Source organism: Microcaecilia unicolor, chromosome 8 (assembly GCF_901765095.1).
Source record: "Microcaecilia unicolor chromosome 8, aMicUni1.1, whole genome shotgun sequence".
Classification (NCBI taxonomy): Eukaryota; Metazoa; Chordata; class Amphibia; order Gymnophiona; family Siphonopidae; genus Microcaecilia; species Microcaecilia unicolor.
The window spans coordinates 166,331,132-166,349,936 of record NC_044038.1 but is presented as its reverse complement, the minus strand read 5'-3'; the positions used below and the strand labels follow the sequence as shown (position 1 = coordinate 166,349,936).

The following is an 18,805-nucleotide window of genomic DNA, read 5'->3' as shown; positions in this document are numbered from 1 at the left end:
AATAAGAACTTGGAGCAAAGGCTGGCAGAGAAAAAGGACCTTACAAAACAAGCCGATAGCTCAGAAACTCCATTATTCGGAGTTAAGTATCTGTATCTTTCATTTGTGAAAATCAAAATCAGAGCCCATTTCCACTTTCAATTACTTTTTATTAAAGACAGTCTTAATTCATTTTACCTAGGTGAATTACATATTTATGATCTCTGTCAGGAGTGGACTGCAGTGGCGTTCCTAGCCTGGATGACACCCGGGGCGGATCGCCGATGCGCCCCCCCCCCTGCAAAATGACAACTCCCCCCCCCCTGGCGAAATGACACCCCCCGCCCCGGGTGCACGCTGCTGGGTGGGGGTGCCGCGGCGCGCACCTGTCGGCTCCGAGTTCGATAACTTTGCTCGTTCGCTGCAGCTCCCTCTGCCCCAGAACAGGAAGTAACCTGTTCCGGGGCAGAGGGAGCTGCAGCGAACGAGCGAAGTTAGCGAACTCGGAGCCGACAGGCGCGCGCCGCGGCACCGCCCAGTGCCGTGCACCCGGGGCGGACCGCCCCCACCGCCCCCCCCCTACTACTACTACTTAACATTTCTAGAGCGCTACTAGGGTTATGCAGCGCTGTACAGTTTAACAAAAAGGACAGTCCCTGCTCAAAGGAGCTTACAATCTAAAGGACGAAATGTCAAGTTGGGGACCTTGGTACGCCACTGGTGGACTGACCAATCAGGCAACCAGGCACTGCCCAAGGGCTCAGAGGCTCAAGGGGACCCACAGGCTCCCCCACCCCCAGCCACCACCACACACTACAGACCCCCGAACCTCAGTGGGCCCTAGTGGTCTAGTGGCTTCTGCGGGGGCAGGAAATAACAACACTCTTATGCCCACTACTGCTATTCTCTCCGGCACCACAGTGTTTTAAAAATGGCTGCCAAGATTCCCTGCAGCAGTCTCGCGAGACAATCGAGACCTGCAGTGGTGTAGCCAAGGATGGGCCCAGGCCTACCCACTTTGGGCTCAGGTTCACCCAGTAGCAGCAGCACACCTATGAAGTGGCTGCCAGGGATCCCCAAGCCCTACCAGCCAAAAACTCACAACAACTGTCCCTCCTGCATACCTTGTAAATAGCAGATCTTCACCTGCAGCAAGCAGCGACTGATACATGCTGTTTGCACCGGTCCTACAGCCTTCCCTCTGATATATTCCCGCCTATGCAGAAACAGGAAGTTGCATCAGAGGGAAGGCTGTGGGGCTGACATGAGCAGTGTGTATTAGTTGCTGCTCATGCCGGTGAAAATCTGCTACTTAAAAGGTATGCGGGGGAGGAGGAATGTTTGAGAGACCATATGGCATGCAGGCAAGAGAGGGAGAGACCAAATCACTTGTGGGACAGGGCAGAGTTCTTCTGCCCACCCATGTTGGGCCCAGGCCCACCCAAAATTGGGTGCCTGGCTATGCCCCTGCGAGACTACAGCGGGAAGTCTCAGGACGCATTTTGAAAACACGGCAGGGCCGGGCAGAATAGCAGTAGTAGGCGGGAAAGAGTGAGGTTCTTTCCTGACCCTGAAGAAGCCACTTTACCACCAGGGTCTATCAAGGTTGGACCAGGCAGGGCCCACTGAGGCTCGGGGGACTGCAGTGTGCAGAAGGAGGGTGGCAGCTGTGGCGGTAGGTGTATGTGTATGGGGGGGGGGGGGGGGGGGGTTGTAGTGTGTGGGAGGGGCACGATAGGCAGCATAGCGGTGGGGGCCCAATGACCTTTGGCCCAGATCAATGTCAGTCCACCCCTGCTCTCTGTTGTATTCTTACTAAAATATATCATAATTGTACTTTTAAAGTAAAATATGTCAAGCATTTGCAATTCAATGGTCAAGATAAAGACAGCAGGAAATAAAAAATCCACAAAATAAGGACAGCACCGAAGAATTAAAAATTAAGAACAAATAACATTCAATACAACGGATGCCCTGTCATAAAATAGAAAAGTCTCTCCTTTAATTTACTTACAATAAACCTATGCAACAATTGACCACATTTTCAGTCCTGTTTTATTATCAAGACTCTTCCACAATCACTTTTTCCATTACCTTGGGTTTGTTAGGGTTATGTTCAAGCAGCCAGTCAGCAAGCCAAACCTGTAGAAGAAAAGAGGACTAAATTATTAGGCAAATTCTGATATGCACCAATTAATAAAAGCACAATATACACGGTGTCCGGAAAAACCGAGGACCCCCCACAGTTTTCCAAATAACCCAAAACTTCCTACTGCAGCAGAAACATCTGCCTTAAATTCAGGATATTTCTAAGCACTTTATTTTTCTACAAGATGGAGCTCCAGCGCATTGAACTCGCAAAACAGTTGAGCTCTTAACTAATGTAACCCCAGAATTCATTGAGCCAACAGCACAGTGATATCAAAGACTATAGGCACATTTATAGTATTCTATGAGCTGTGCAAATAAGTGAGTCCTACTCATGTCCAGACTCCGCCTACCTATAAAATATGTGCATATTTAAAGAATATCTTTTGGATGGAATGTTGGCATTTATGCGCACCTATAAAGTGAATGCATAAATATTAGCACCCAGTTTAGAGAATTACTCTTTGTGAATTTAATAGACTCAACTGGAATAGACTATGATGTTTTTTTTTCAAATGGTAATGAGTGCTGAATATCTAACTTCATTTCACCAATTTGATCACTCCCCTTTTTAGATTCCTAAATTCAGATGACTAGCAGAGGAAAATATTTATTTAAGAAGATTTAGGGGCCCTTTTACTAAGCTGCGTAAGCGTCTATGTGCGCCCAATGCATGCCAAAATGGAGTTACCGCCAGACTACCGCATGGCTCTTGTGGTAATGTCATTTTTGACGTGCATCCAATACGTGTGTCTGAAAAATAATTTTTATTTTTGGACGCGCATCAAGTGGCATTTGATGCATGTAGGTCATTACCACCTGGTTACCGCGTGAGACTTTACCGCTAGGTCAATGGCTGGCGGTAAGGTCTCAGACCCAAAATGAACGCGTGTGCCACACGTCATTTTTTGGCAAAAATTTAAAAAAGGCCTTTTTTACAGGCACGCTGAAAAATGGATCGGCATGCGCCCAAAACATGCACCTACACTACCGCAGGCCGTTTTTCAGCGCACCTTAGTAAAAGGACCCCTTAGGTAGCTAACTCTTCTGCCTCTATATACATCCATTTCTGTAAAACCTTCTCTAATTTACTGTTCAACTCTAATGAATAAGTGAGCTTGAGGAATGTCGTTTCTATTTGAGCTGTGATGGTTTTGCGTTTACATCCAATCCCTAACAGCAAAACACTCAAGACACTGAAAGGTTTTAACAGTAATAAACACCAGCAAGAAAATGATAATAATGCTAATGTTTGTGAACAGTTAGTACATACAATTGGATCTGCTGGCTTCTGCTTGCAAAGCTCTGTGAGTCCAACCAGGAGTGTGGGGTTTACAAAGATGGCCAGGAAGTCCTTTGCTGCTTGCCCAGCAGGAATTGGTTCAATGATAGCTGGAAGCAACAAAATATGTTTATGGTGTTACTAGAAGCATTTTTCTTCCCGTTTAAAAAACAAAATCAGGGGGCCCTTTTACTAAGCCACGTAAGCGTCTATGCGCGCCCAACTGGAGTTACTGCTTGGCTACCATGTGGCTCTTGCGGTAATTTCATTTTTGGTGCGCGTCCGATGCATGCGTCTGAAACTTTTATTTTCGGAAGCATGCCGAGTGGCATTTGATGCGTGGAGGTGATTACCGCCCGGTTACCACGTGAGTCTTTACCCCTGGCGGTAAGGTCTCAGACCCAAAATGGACACACGCCAATTTTGATTTTGCCGCACGTCCATTTTTGGCAAAAATTTAAAAAAGGCATTTTTTGCAGCGCGCACTGAAAAATGGATCTGCATGCCTTACTACCGCAGGCCATTTTTCAGCGCACCTTAGTAAAAGGACCCCCCAAATATCCTCACAAGTATTCTGTTCTCTATAGATAGTAAGACAAAAGAAAATACCTTAAATGCATTTATCATTTTTAAGCAGTCTGAAAATGTGTATGCTTTGTGATATTTTATTTGTTACATGTATGGAAAAAGATTCAGCAAACATTGAAACCAGGGCTGTACACTACTTAAACCAAAGGGAAAACTATGGACTATGAAAAGAGCAGCCAGACACTTTTTAACCCATTGCACTTAAGATCATCTTACTTCTGTAAGAAAATCTTATATTCAAGTTACCAGCTTGTGAAAACATCAACTACTTCCATTACAGTCTCATCCAGTGGTGTGCTGGTAAATGTTTAACAACAGGCTCTCTCCCTGGTCCCCCTCTGCGCTCCCCCCGTCCCCCTTTGCACCCCCCCCCCAAATTGCAGAGCTGGCTATAGCCGGGGAGAGAGCCTGGGGGGGGGGGGGGGGGTGGCAATGCATTACTCCAGGAAACAAAATGATCCCAGGTTCCAATCTAATTCATGTTTAATGTGCAATAAAATGCCATAAATAAGTAAATAAATATAAACTTTTAATGTTGAGCACCTGATTCTCAAAGTGAACATATTCCAAACACTATAATGAAAATAAAATGATTTTTTTCTACCTTTGTTGTCTGCTGACTGTTTTTCTGATCATGCTGGCCCAGTATCCGATTCTGCTGCTATCTGTCCTCTTAACTCCGTTTCCAGGGCTTCCTTTCCATTTATTTCTTTCCTTTCCTCCTTTCTTCTTCATTTCTGGTCCTCAGCTTCTGCCTATTTTCTTCATCCATGTGCAGTTTTTCTCTTCCTTTTCCCTCATCTCATCTCCTTCCTCACTCTTCTCTCCCCTCCATCCATGTCCAGCATTTCTTCTCTCTCTCCTCCTCTCCCCTGCCCTCCATCCACCCATGTCCAGCGACCCCTCTCTCCCCCTGCCCTCCATCCACCCATGTCCAGTGACCCTTCTCTCCCCCTGCCCTGCATGCACCCATACCCAGTGACCCTCCTCTCCCCTGCCCTGCATGCACCCATACCCAGTGACCCTCCTCTCCCCTGCCCTCCATCTACCCATGTCCAGTGACCCTCCTGTCCCCTGCCCTGCCCTGCATGCACCTATACCCAGCGACCCTTCTCTCCCCTGCCCTGCATGCACCCATGTCCAGCAGTGACCCTCCTCTCCCCTGCCCTGCATGCACCCTTGTCCAGCAGTGACCCTCCTCTCCCCTGCCCTCCATCCACCCATGTCCAGCAGTAACTCTCCTCTCCCCTGCCCTCCATCCACCCTCCTCTCCCCTGCCCTGCATGCACCCATACCCAGTGACCCTCCTCTCCCCTGTCCTCCATCCACCCATGTCCAGTGACCCTCCTGTCCCCTGCCCTGCCCTGCATGCACCTATACCCAGCGACCCTTCTCACCCCTCCCCTCCATCCACAAATGCCCAGCGACTCCCTTCTCTCCCCTGCCACCCCCTCCCGAGTTGTTCGGTGAATTCTCCTCCCTCCCTCCTCCCTCCCTCCCTCCCTCCGGATCCAGTCCCTCATGTCAGCAACCTGACGAATTCTTCAGGGCAGGCAATCTTGCCTGCCCGCTGCAAGCGCTGACTCTCCCCCGCTAGCGCTGCAGGTTCGCACTTCAAAATGGCCGCCGAGACTTACAAGGGCGGCCTCCAAGACTTCAGCAGAAGTCTCGCGAGGCCGCCTCTGGAAGTCTCGGTGGCCATTTTTAAAGCGCGAACCTGCAGCGCCAGCGGGGGAGAGTCAGCACTTGCAGTGGGCAGGCAAGACTGCCTGCCCCGAAGAATTCGTGAGGTCGCTGACGTGAGGGACAGGGACCGGGACCGGATCCGGAGGGAGGGAGGGCGGGAGGGAGGGAGGAGAGCCGGCTCACGCGTTTCAACAACCGGCTAGCAAGAGCCGAGCAAAGTTAACAACTGGCTCTTGCGAGCCGGCTCCAGCACACCACTGGTCTCATCGCAGATCCTTTTTCTTTCCAAGGACAGAATGACAGATCTGCTGCGGTTCTTTGCTTCAACTTCTAGTTCTAGTCTTTGGCCAGTAGCTCCTTCCAGAACCCTACAATGGAACTTTAAATTAGAGAATGACACGGGGACAAAGTTTGTCTCCATGGGCTCTGTCCCTGTCCCATCCCTGCAGGCTCTGTCTCCATCCCCACGGGCCCTGTCTCCGTCCCCACAGGCTCTGTCCTCATCTGCAGAAGCCTTGATCACTTATGATTTTATATTTACATCTTTTTATTAAAGTATAAAAAGGAACAATATTCTGTGCATCTGTTGTTTATAAATCGCTTATAGAAAACAATAATAACAATGAGCAGCTATAATACCCCCCCATACCCTCTACCTTTCCAACCCCAACAATAGCTGACTTCTACTACCCCAAAGAACCCTAATTCACCCTGTTAAAATGAACAGGGATACAAAATACAACCTGCTTTGTACTCCCTAGCAGGGGACAAATATGCCCTATGGAAAACTGTTATGATTTTTTAATCTCTGGATGAATAATAAGTCATCAACAATCTCAGGATTTAGTCTAGCTCTCCTGTCTTCTGCAGTCCTTCCTGCAATAGAACATGTCTACTCAGAAGATGTGCTGGTAGCAGGAATGCATAGGATCCTCCATGCAAATTTTGCCAGTTGTGGCCAGCACTTTTATTTGTTTTTCCCAAAAATGAAAACATCATTGTCTGCATCACTTGAACATAAATAACTGTCCAATTCATTAACAGCCTTCGAAGTATATAAGTACATAAGTAATGCCACACTGGGAAAACACCAAGGGTCCATCGAGCCCAGCATCCTGTCCACGACAGCGGCCAATCCAGGCCAAGGGCACCTGGCGAGCTTCCCAAACGTACAAACATTCTATCCATGTTATTCCTGGAAGTGTGGATTTTTCCCAAGTCCATTTAGTAGTGGTTTACTTATTTTTTTATTTTTATTTTTGTTACATTTGTACCCCGCGCTTTCCCACTCATGGCAGGCTCAATGCGGCTTACATATACAGGTACTTATTTGTACCTGGGGCAATGGACTTGTTCTTTAGGAAACCGTCTAACCCCTTTTTAAACTCTGCTAAGCTAACCTCCTTCACACAGAGACAAAATGTGTCCTCCGTCCCCATCCCCGTGGGTCCCGGTCCCCGTGCCATTCTCTACTCTAAATCTTGCCACTAGGTATTACCATTGGACAATGACTGGTATTTCTCTCTCCAGGGCTGTAAAAACTGCCTCTGCAGCATTTCTAGTCATGGCCAGCCCAGAGGACAAAAGATCTGACCTGGGAATCAAGTCCATGTCTGAGCCCCACATGAGCTTTTTTTAAAGACAGGTATCTTGGAGAACTCTAGTAACATAACTGAACGGTATCTTAAATTAACTTACCATTAGGAAACATAAATCGAATTTCTCTTTCAGCTGAACTAAAAGATGAACTGCCATGAACTGCATTCCTGAGGTCATCAGTCCCATAGAGTGCTCTTAAGCTTAAATCAACAATTTGAAATTAGTGATGGTAAGAGAGTAACCAACAGCAGAAAGACCACCTGGCCAATCCAGTTTGCCTAGTTATACTGTCCAAACTGCTACTAATCCCATATGTGACAGCTTGCAAGACATCTTCTTATCCACAACAATCTTTTTTGTCCTCTTCCTTTGCAGCCCACCATCTTGGGCAGAAAGGCATACGAGATCTCCATTTAATTCCCTCCCCTCCAATACCTAACATTCCCATAAATACATAACTCTGTAATAGTCTAAATAATTAGCAATATTAGTGCTGTTATTTACCAAGCATCTGGCTTCCTGGGCCCTCTTTGTCACCTGCCAGACAGTCCAAGCTAGTCAACAATATCTCAAAATTATTTATTTATTTTAAAATATTTAATATCGCACACTATCTAAAATAATAGACAGGTTTCTAAGTTCTCTACGAAACTAGATCCTTTCAGGAATATGCCAGGGGTTTCCTTGAGGGGAAAAGTCTAGGCCAGCTTCTGGTAACCCTTGAGGATAAGGTCCACCTTATGGGACCCGCCTGGGCAGGATCCTCCAACTGCAGGGCCATAATCACCTGATCTATCAAAGTTGAGAGCTCATTCTGTCCACACAAGCACGCTACAGGAGATGAGTCCTTGTGGGGTGATATCTCCCCAAACTCCAAGGAGTCTGAGTGTGCTGGGGAAAGGGATGCTTCCTCCAAGCCAAGGTCCCCATAGGGAGAGAGGGATGAAGACTGGGCATGCTTCTCCACAGATCCCTCACTAGCTGCCCTAGGCCACTTAAAGAGCTGGGGGGTGGGGAATATTGGGGATGCCTCCCCGACAAGGGAATGCTGCTAGGGCCACTGCCTTCACTGAATTCCTCCCAACTGGGGCCCAAAATCAAATGCTGGACCCCCACAGAGGAAGAGAGGCCTCACCAGTACTCAAAGGTTCTCCCACAGTGTCCCCCAGAGGATGTCCTGAAATAGACGGTCCACCCATGGGAAAACAGCAGGTCTCAATGCAATACTGTGCCACTCCTGCTGAAACCCATGTGTCCTCAGACATCGAGTACAGCCGGGGGGGGGGGGGGGGGGGGGGGGGGGGGGAATGCTCTAAACCCAACATGCAGCCTGCTGCTACCTCTGGGGCATACCCAACACCAACCACTCCTGCTCCCTATGTCTCTACACCACAGTCGACCGAGAGCTGCTGGCTGCGGCAGGGATACCGTGGGGCCTGTGCCAGCCTGCTCCACTGAGGGGACGTTCACAGGCAAGGGCTCAGAATGATACTAAAAAACTACCTCTAATACAACCAGGGAAAGGTCTATGGACCTACAGGAGAACAACTGGTCCCTGGACTTGATCACCAGAACCCTGGCCTGACTTTTCAGATATGACACTGATTACTATCACAAGTGCAGATTCACTTGAAGGTTGTGTATTTAATTTTGAAGACCCTGAATCATGATTTATTTATTTTATTTTCAGTATTTAGCTCATACTTCCTGGAAATAGTTCAAGGTGAGTTAAATTCTGTCCCCATACTATCTTAGGACCCCTTTTACAAAGCCGCACTAGCAGCTGTCGGTGCGGTAATGCCGACATAGTCCATTCATTTTGAACGGGCTGTGTTGGCATTGCTGGGCGGCAGCCACTAGTGCAGCTCTGTAAAAGGGCGCCTAAGACTGTGCCTGATGCAATGGAGGGTTGGGTGACTTGCCCAAGGCCACCAGGAATGTCAGTGGGATTTGAACCCTGGTCTCTCTGTTTTAACCACTAGTCTACTCCTCCACTCATATGTCTTGTTTTTAATATTGTTAATCACTTTGATGGTCTCTTAGGTGACAAGTAGGTGCTACATAAGAATTTTAAATAAACAAATGTGTCTTTACAAAATAGGTATAAAATTGGGTGCATTTTATAAAATTACCTTCCCACCCCCACATGCTAATTGCACACAAAAATTACAGAAAATAGCTAATATTTCAGTTAAAGAAAAAAGGTTTGGTAGCCTTGTTAATCCACTTTTAAAGGTAATAAATAGAAACAAAACAGAACAAAACATGAAAATAACACAATATCTTAGTTATAAGCAGTGCTTTTTTTGTGCTGGTACGCGCCGGTTTGGCGTACCGGCACCTTTTTTGTAGGTCCGATGTTGTGTTGGAGCCGGCTCTCCTCCATCCCTCCCCCGAGCTAGCCTACAGGGTCCCTCCGCGTACTCCGTGCCGCCAGACGACCCTTCTGCCCCCCGACCCGGGCGGCACCTGACCCAGCATTTAAAAAAAATCTACGAAGCGGTGGTGCGGTGCCTCGTGTCTGAGAGTAAAAGAAGGAAAATCGCTTCGTCGGCCGGCCTTCCCTGACTGTGTCCCGCCCTTGCGGAAGTTACATCAGAGGGTGGGACACAGTGAGGGAAGGCCGGCCGACGAAGCAATTTTTCTTCTTTTACTCTCAGACGCGAAGCACCGCGCCGCCGCTTCGTAGATTTTTTTAAAATGCTGGGTCAGGTGCCAGCTGGGTCGGGTGGCAGAAGAGGGTCGTCTGGCGGCACGGAGCTGGTAGGCAGGTGGGGACTGGGTCGGGGAGGGGGGGGGCTCAGTCGGGAGGGGGGCTCAGATGGATATGGGTGGCTGGAGGGAGGGGGAGCAGGGGAACGAGAGTCACTGGACATGGGTGGAGGGCAGGGGGGACAGGGGGGGTTGCTGGACATAGGTGGATGGCAGGGGAGGGCAGGGGGGACAGGAGGGTCACTGGACATGGGTGGATGGAGAGGAGGGCAGAGGAGGGTTGCTGGACATGGGTGGATGGAGGAGAGGGAAGGGAGAGAGAAGAAATGCTGGACATGGGTGGATGGAGGGGAGGGCAGGGGGAGAGGAGGGTTGCTGGACATGGGTGGATGGAGGAGAGGGCAGGGGCAGAGGAGGGTTGCTGTACATGGGTGAATGGAGGGGAGGGCAGAGGAGGGCTGCTGAACATGGGTGGATGGAGGAAAGGGAAGGGAGAGAGAGAGAGAGAGAGAAGAAGAAATGCTGGACATGGGTGGATGGAGGGGAGGGCAGGGGGGAGAGGAGGGTTGCTGGACATGGGTGGATGGAGGAGAGGGCAGGGGGCAGAGGAGGGTTGCTGTACATGGGTGAATGGAGGGGAGGGCAGAGGAGGGCTGCTGAACATGGGAGGATGGAGGAGAGGGAAGGGAGAGAGAGAAGAAATGCTGGACATGGGTGGATGGAGGGGAGGGCAGGAGGGAGAGGAGGGTTGCTGGACATGGGTGGATGGAGGAGAGGGCAGGGGGCAGAGGAGGGTTGCTGGACATGGTTGGATGGAGGGGAGGGCAGAGGGCAGAGGAGGGTTGCTGGACATGGGTGGATGGAGGGAGGGAGGGGAGCAGGGGAACGAGGAGAGTTGCTGGACATGGGGGGAGGGGGGACAGGGGGGTTGCTGGACATAGGTGGATGGCAGGGGAGGGCAGGGGGCAGAGGAGGGTTGCTGGACATGGGTGGATGGAGGAGAGGGCAGGGGGCAGAGGAGGATTGCTTGCTGGACATGGGTGGATGGAGGGGAGGGCAGGGGGGAGAGGAGGGTTGCTGGAGATGGGTGGATGGAGGAGAGGGAAGGGAGAGAGAAGAAATGCTGGAGATGGGTGGTTGGAGGGGAGGGCAGGGGAGAGAGGAGGGTTGCTGGACATGGGTGGATGGAGGGGAGGGCAGGGGGGAGGAGGGCTGCTAGACATGGGTGGATGGAGGAGAGAGAAGAAATGCTGGACATGGGTGGATGGAGGGGAGGGCAGGGGAGAGAGGAGGGTTGCTGGACATGGGTGGATGGAGGGGAGGACAGGGGAGAGGAGGGCTGCTAGACATGGGTGGATGGAGGAGAGAGAAGAAATGCTGGACATGGATGGAGGCGAGGGAAGAGTGAGGAAGGAGATGAGGTAAAGGAAAAGGAAGAGAGGAGAAAAACCGCACATGGATGTGTAACATGATGTCAGTTCAATTGTCAGAATTAAATATGCAGCAGAATTATTGAAATATGTAGAATTGTGCTGAATCAGATACCAATATAAAAATTCAGCTTTGCTAGCCTGAATTTCATCTCCCCCTCCCTTTTTCCTGGGAAACTTCTGACAAACACTTAACAAAGACAAAAAGGTACTGCTGCAAGGACCTCACCTCCCCCTTCCTCCCCCTTTAACAAAATACTATTCTCAAGTAAGAGACTGCTTCAAAGTTTTAAATTGACTCTCTTCCTCTGATCAAAAAATCCTGGCTGATCAACACAACAAAGATCAAAGGTAACCAGTAGAGGCAAGGAGACAGGCAGGCGGGAAAGGTGTAAAATCCAGCTACTAAAGACAAAGGACACCTGCTGGCCGCCCCAGACAAATCTTATCAGAGGAGTATCTATCACAGAGATTCAAGCAGGAAGCCTTGCACTTCAATAAACCATTTGTCAGCAAAATCCAGACTGGAAGTCTTGTGATGTCATAAGACATGAGACCAAGATACCACAATGCTTTGCAACTACTCAGTGTCGTGTGCAAACCAGGAAGAAAATGCACACAGGACATGCACTCATTCTTCCCTGCAAACTAAGAGTATAAAAGCAAAAGCTGTTTCCCCAAGACACAGGTTCTTCTCTTCAGCTGCAATCCAGATCCATCTCTGCTGACGCCTTGCTCCTGACCATGTGCTCATCAATCAGCTGGACCACAGCATGCTCTGTAACAAAGACTCTCCTGTAAGTTAAACTATAACCTTAAGATTTAAGCCTGTTATTTTGTTCTATTTTATGCACAAATTCTCTGTTCTAAGATCCTTTTAAAAGCTATCTCTCATTTGCAATATTATTTATATTAAACTAGTAAAAATGGCCCGTTTCTGGTGGCGATGAAACGGGCGCTAGCGAGCAGGGGACTCCCTTCCCCTCCCCTTACGCGTGTCTCCCTGGTGGTGTAGAGGTACCTGTTCGGTGGGGGCAGGAAAGAAAGAGCCCCCTCTTTCCTGCCCGTAGCGGTGGTGGTAGCTTCCTTGCTGCATCGTGTGGGAGTCCGGCTCTCGGCGTTTCAAAATGGCCGCCGAGAGTTGAAGTCTCGCGATGCAGCTTGAACTGTCGGTGGCCATTTTGAAACACCGAGAGCTGGACTCCCACACGATGCAGCAAGGAAGCTACCACCACCGGTACGGGCAGGAAAGAGGGGGCTCTTTCTTTCCTGCCCCGACCGAACAGGTACCTCTAGACCACCAGGGAGACACGCGTAAGGGAAGGGGAGGGGAGGTGACGGGGGGGGAGGGTCGTTGCTGAGGGTGAGTGTGGTACCGTGGGTGGGGCGGTAACTTCTAAGGGGCGGGGCTATGTGGCGAAAGGGGCCAGGTTGACGTGGACGTCGTGGGCGGCTGGGATTTTTTGGAAGGGGAGGAGTCTCCCCGTGCATTAATTAGCCTTGTTTTCGTGTTCCGCCTTCGACGTCATCACGTTTGACGCGAGGGCGGGTCATGAAGATGTTGTGGCTTCACCACCATGAAACCACGAACTGGTGTGTGAGTGACTTCAGTGTCCTCAGAACGTTGAGGGTGCGTTTTATTATAGTAGATAAACCCTTTTGAAGCTAAAAATATAGTCTCTGTGTTCTGAGTATATGGTATCTTTTAAAGTTATACTGATAGCACATGGTCACTTTTAAAATTTAGTGCCATCCTCTGAGTACATACTTTTAAATCTTGCAGTACAGAATACTGCAATTGTTAATCTTGTCGCTTTAATCGGCAACTGGTGGAGAATATATATATATATAAAATTATAAACATTAGCGAGTGCTCTAGAGCTCTTTCCCCCAAGATAAATTAATTCCTTGTAACAGATGTAGAAAATAGGCAGAAGCTGGATCCACTGGACAGTCAAGTCTGCAGAGGACCCAGCTTTTACTTACGGATGTAGGGCAAGAAATTAAGAAATAAATGGAAAGGAAGCCCTGGAAACTGAGTTAAGAGGACAGATAGCAGCATAATCGGATACTGAGCTAGCATGATCAGAAAAACAAAGTCACCAGACAACAAAGGTAGAAAAAATCCTTTTATTTTCATTTTAGTGTCTGGAATATGGCCAATTTGAGAATTTACATCTGCTGTCTTATTTTGCACTGGGTATACTAGAGCTGTAACAGCTTACAGAAATTATTTATAACGAAAAAAAAATCACATTATTTTTTTCTCCTATACTAGTATAATATTTTCAATGATGTCCGTTTATATGCGCTATGGCTGGTATAAGGGGTTTGGCTAACATGGGTGTGGCTATACTAGGGGTGGAGTCATATGTGGTGACTCCGCCCACAATGAGTACCGGCACCTTTTTTTCTACAAAAAAAGCACTGGTTATAAGAAAATTAATTTGACAGAAATATACCTGTTGGAGATCTTGTTCTTTATTTTCTAAAGTATAATTTGTTGTTACAATACCTTGAAGGATGTGTTTCTTTAGCGGTTATGCTGTTTGTTGGCCCAATAAGTTCTTTCCAATAAGAGATGGCTTGTTGTCTAGCGAGGGTCATTGCAATTATTGGTGCTGAGCTCATGAATGCAGTTAAACTTGGGAAAAACATTTTTCCATACTGTTCTGCATAAAAGTCACTACATTGCTCCGGGCTTAGCTGAAGTTTCCTTTTCTATAAATCACAAATTGAGACAATAACTAAATATCAAATTGGAGTACACAATCTCAGCATTTCATTTTCTCATTATTATATTCATTATGGCCCTTATTTTAGAATCTCTATTCATGTTTTGGACATCTGAAAATTGGCATTTAAACATCCATATAACATGGACATCCAAATTAGAGAGTTGTATGGGAATGGGGATTGTGGGAATCCAGCGGAACTTGGTATGGAAGAAGTTGCCATGGGATTCCCACAGGAATGTAGTCAAGAATCAAGATTTCTGAAGACTCCAGAATGAGGCTTGGAATGCACTGAGAAAGGCAGTTGCAGCACCATACTGAGGCTTGGAATGTCCACAGAGAGAGCTGGAACACCAGACTGAGGCTTGGAATGCCCACAGAGACGGTTGGAACATCAGACTGAGGCTTGGAATGCCCACAGATGAAACACCAGACTGAGGCTTGGAATGCCCACAGAGACAGCTGGAACACTCATTGGTTGAATAGTGAATACTATCCGAAACACTTATTTTATTAGGAAAGTTTAGCATTTCTTTCCTTCATAGTACTACATTTCTGCAGCAGACAAAGCCAAATTACATCCACTGACAGAGAAAAATTGTCCTTTTGTGACCCTATGCGGATAATCTGGTCTACCCACCCACACCACTACTGAGCTCTGCGATTCATTTCCTCTCCCTTAGAGATCCTCTGGACTTCTTCAACTGAATGCAGATTCAAGACAAGTCTGGCAAGGGGGCAGAAAGGGTGTTTCAAATCAAATCAAGAAAAAGCAAAGCACAGAAGATGTGTCATTGTGCAGTATAACCATATGAATGTAATTATACCTGAATAATTGTGAATCCTTTTCTGAGGATGATGTCTTCAATTTCTTCTGCTCTATGAATGGCATCTGGTTTAATAAGTGCCAGAGTTCTTTCTACATAAATCTGAGGCAGAGGCATTTGAGGCTGCATTTTGATGTTAATTGTAACACCAAGAGTCTCTTTATATCAAAATCTGTAATGAAACAAACAAATAACTTAAATTACAGAACATTTTTCATCCAAGCAGGCTTGCAATGTACTTTTTTTTAAATCATTTTGGACATAAAAAATATGTATTTATAGTATTTGTTTGGCCACTCTTCATCATAACCAGGGCTGTGGAGTCAGTACACCACTACTATTTAGCATTTCTATAGCGCTACAAGGCGTACGCAGCGCTGCACAAACATAGAAGAAAGACAATCCCTGCTCAAAGAGCTTACAATCTAATAGACAAAAAATAAATAAAGTAAGCAAATCAAATCAATTAATGTGAACGGGAAGGAAGAGAAGAGGGTAGGTGGAGGCGAGTGGTTACGAGTCAAAAGCAATGTTAAAGAGGTGGGCTTTCAGTCTAGATTTAAAGGTGGCCAAGGATGGGGCAAGACGTAGGGGCTCAGGAAGTTTATTCCAGGCGTAGGGTGCAGCGAGACAGAAGGCGCGAAGTCTGGAGTTGGCAGTAGTGGAGAAGGGAACAGATAAGAAGGATTTATCCATGGAGCGGAGTGCACGGGATGGGGTGTAGGGAAGGACGAGTGTGGAGAGATATTGGGGAGCAGCAGAGTGAGTACATTTATAGGTTAGTAGAAGAAGTTTGAACAGGATGCGAAAACGGATAGGGAGCCAGTGAAGGGTCTTGAGGAGAGGGGTAGTATGAGTAAAGCAACCCTGGCGGAAGACGAGACGGGCAGCAGAGTTTTGAACCGACTGGAGAGGGGAGAGGTGACTAAGTGGGAGGCCAGCAAGAAGCAGATTGCAGTAGTCTAAACGAGAGGTGACAAGGGTGTGGATGAGGGTTTTGGTAGAGTGCTCGGAAAGAAAGGGGCGGATTTTACGGATGTTGTAAAGAAAGAAACGACAGGTCTTGGCAATCTGCTGGATATGAGCAGAGAAGGAGAGAGAAGAGTCAAAGATGACCCCAAGGTTTCGAGCTGAGGAGACAGGGAGAATGAGAGCCATCAACAGAAATAGAAAATGGGGGGAGTGGGGAGGTGGGTTTGGGGGGAAAACGAGAAGCTCGGTTTTGGTCATATTTAATTTCAGGTGGCGTTGAGACATCCAGACAGCAATGTCAGACAAGCACGCTGAAACTTTGGTTTGGATGCAAGGTGAGATATCAGGGGTAGAAAGGTAGATTTGGGAGTCATCAGCATAGAGATGGTAGGAAAAGCCATGGGATGAGATTAATGAACACCAAACCTTTGACTCTGATTCCAACTCCTCTATTTTTCTACTGTCTGACTCTGACTCCTATTGATATTAACGGCTTTACATTTTTTGTTCTGGATCTAAAGTACTGGTAAATATGACATATTTACCAGTACTTTAGATCCAGGACAAAAATATTTATATATAAAATGATAAATGTTTTTTTATTTTGAAGCTAGAGTCAGAGTTGGTACATTTTTACTGACTCCACCCAACATTGCTTCCAACTCTATGACCCCGACTCCACAGCCATTTTTTTTTGCATTTATAAACTTGTATTACATAAAGATAATACTACTTGAAAATACCACAAAGTAAACCATTAGGATAAACAATAAAAATAAATAAACCACAAAATCTGGTAATAGGTCCATGTTAAGGGAACTGCATAGGAAAGCAAATTACAATAACAACAAAAGAAAAATCGTCATCTAGCAGGCAAATATTATACCTAGCACCCTATTTATACATCTCAACCCGGAGCAAAGCAAATAATACACTCATTCTGGCTGTTCCTTCAAAAATTCCTCTGACAAGAATAAAAAAACACATAGGGCCCTATTTACTAAGGCGCGTTAGTGTTTTTAACATGCCTACAATTAGCCGCATGCTAACCGTGTTTTATCTACTTCATCCAATGGTGTACTGAAGGCGGGGCGATGGGGGCGGTCCATCCCGGGTGCACGCTGCTGGAGGGGTGCAGGAAGCAGCCGCACGGCTGTCGGTTCCGCTGGTTCCCTGCTCCCTGTGCCCCGGAACAGAGCTATTGTAGTGGTGTATAGCAGGGGCGTAGCTACGGGGAGCCACGGGGGCCTGGGCCTCTGCAAATTTCATCTGGGCCCCTGGTTTCCTTTACGTGAAACTGAGGAGCGTCAGCATGCACAGGAGGAGCAAGAAGAAGAGCAGGGCAGTGAACGCGGCTGCGCCAGAGACTGGCGCTGAAGAAAGCTTAGGCTGGCGGGGGTTGGGGACCCCTGCCAGCAAAGGTATTTGTTTTTGTGGGGGGAGTGGCAAGGAGGCGAGGCGAGGCAGTGGGGGGGGGGCAAGAAAGCGAGACGAGGTGGTGAGGGGGCGAGGTGTGGTGGGGGGGCGGCGGCACTCAAAATGTGCCCTCAGCCTCAGGCTCTGGCCCCCTCCCACGGTTAGGTCTGGCTACGCCCCTGGTGTATAGTTAGGTACATTACGTTTTTAGTGGGTTTTGGAAGGCTCAACATAGGATAAAAGGGGATAACAGTGAGATGTGTATCTGGGACCTTTTATGTGAAGTCCACTGCAGTGCCCCCTAGGGTTCTCCACTGCTCTGCTGAGATGTCTGTGTGGCCAGTCTACTAAGAATATTGGCCTCCCTCCCATACATCCCAACAATGGCTTGTTTTTGTGCATTTTTCCCACGGACTTTTTTTTTCTTGATAAATGGTCCTAAAAGATAGATGCACTGTGCACAAAAGCATCCAGCAAATGGCCATTTTTGAAACAAAAAGTCAAATGTTTTTCTGATTTGAAAACGGCCGTGTTCACTACTGGATTTTTGGACGTTTTTTGCAAAGTGTCCAAAATCGGATTTAGACATTATATTGAAAATGCCCCTCTATATGTCCTCAGCACAGAAATATGGGCTAATTCCCAAGCTCTGGAAGATGTTATCAAGCGGAGCGATGACAATATTGAGAGTTGGAGCCAAGATGAAGTTAATTAAAAGGAATAAGAAAATATAAGAAGGAATTTAGAACCTGGCTGGCCAGCTGGTACCTATTCACTAGCTAGAAAGGGCTGTGAGACTGGTTTGGTGGACTCGGACTCCATTTCCTGAAAGTCTTGAATCCTTGCAAAGATACCACATCATACTCATTTGCCAGCCCTCATACGCGGAGCATTGCTCTTCACATTCATTTGGGGACCAGGGGATCGGTACAGTATCTTTCCCTCTCTCTCTTCCAACTGCCCCCGGTCAAGCATGTGTCGCCCCGCCACCGTCCACGTTCTGACCGGCATCTCGCCTTCCACTCCCCTATCCGCCCGCGGCGCGATCCTACCTTCGAGGTCGCACTCGCCGGCAATGGCACTGGCAGCAGCGCTTCACACAGGAGGTTGCCTAGCACCGGCGCCGACGCGTTCCTTCCCCGGCGTCCCGCGGCCCGCCCCCTCTGACGCAACACTTTTCCCTGGACAACCGCCCCAAGGAAGTTAGATCTCGGGTTAGATCCAAGATCAAACCTCCTTGGGTTACATTGCTCAAGGAGGTTGAAATCGGAAGTTGCATCATAAGAGGGCGGGACGACGGAGAAGGAGGTTGGTGGTTGTTACTAAGCGTGACTGCGTGTGAGTGAGTGTAGTGACCTACCTCACACCTCAGGGAGACAAGTCTGAAGGTAGGGATGTGGGAGCAGAAAGTTTGAGGTGAGGTGCCGGACT

At 47.9% G+C, this 18,805-nt stretch overlaps 2 protein-coding genes across 2 annotated transcripts in view; one reads left to right on the top strand and one right to left on the bottom strand.

The window, feature by feature from the left end:
- Positions 1 to 1,392: 1,392 nt before the first annotated feature.
- NME5 (NME/NM23 family member 5) lies at positions 1,393 to 18,678 on the bottom strand. Its single transcript, XM_030213562.1, has 6 exons — positions 18,427 to 18,678; positions 14,987 to 15,158; positions 13,940 to 14,145; positions 7,382 to 7,482; positions 3,401 to 3,519; positions 1,393 to 2,121 (listed from the first exon to the last, which is right to left on the bottom strand). The coding sequence occupies exons 2-6, from the start codon at positions 15,113 to 15,115 to the stop codon at positions 2,041 to 2,043; spliced, it is 636 nt and encodes a 211-aa protein (XP_030069422.1). The 5' UTR covers positions 15,116 to 15,158; positions 18,427 to 18,678; the 3' UTR covers positions 1,393 to 2,040.
- Positions 18,679 to 18,684: 6 nt separating this feature from the next.
- Positions 18,685 to 18,805, top strand: part of HNRNPAB (heterogeneous nuclear ribonucleoprotein A/B) — a 71,905-nt gene continuing 71,784 nt past the window's right edge. Inside the window, exon 1 of the mRNA XM_030213555.1 lies at positions 18,685 to 18,762. The gene's annotated coding sequence lies outside the window, so the exon portion shown is untranslated. The remainder of the gene's footprint in view (positions 18,763 to 18,805) is intronic.

What these genes read in the sequence shown, in the direction of transcription:
- NME5 (XM_030213562.1), bottom strand. Translation starts at nt 15,115, where the DNA reads ATGCAGCCTCAAATGCCTCTGCCTCAGATTTATGTAGAAAGAACTCTG. An exon ending in TCGATTTATGTTTCCTAATG is followed by an intron (nt 3,520 to 7,381) that starts GTAAGTTAATTT and finishes TGTTGCTTCCAG; the next exon opens with CTATCATTGAACCAATTCCT. An exon ending in AGAAGCCAGCAGATCCAATT is followed by an intron (nt 2,122 to 3,400) that starts GTATGTACTAAC and finishes TTTCTTCTACAG; the next exon opens with GTTTGGCTTGCTGACTGGCT.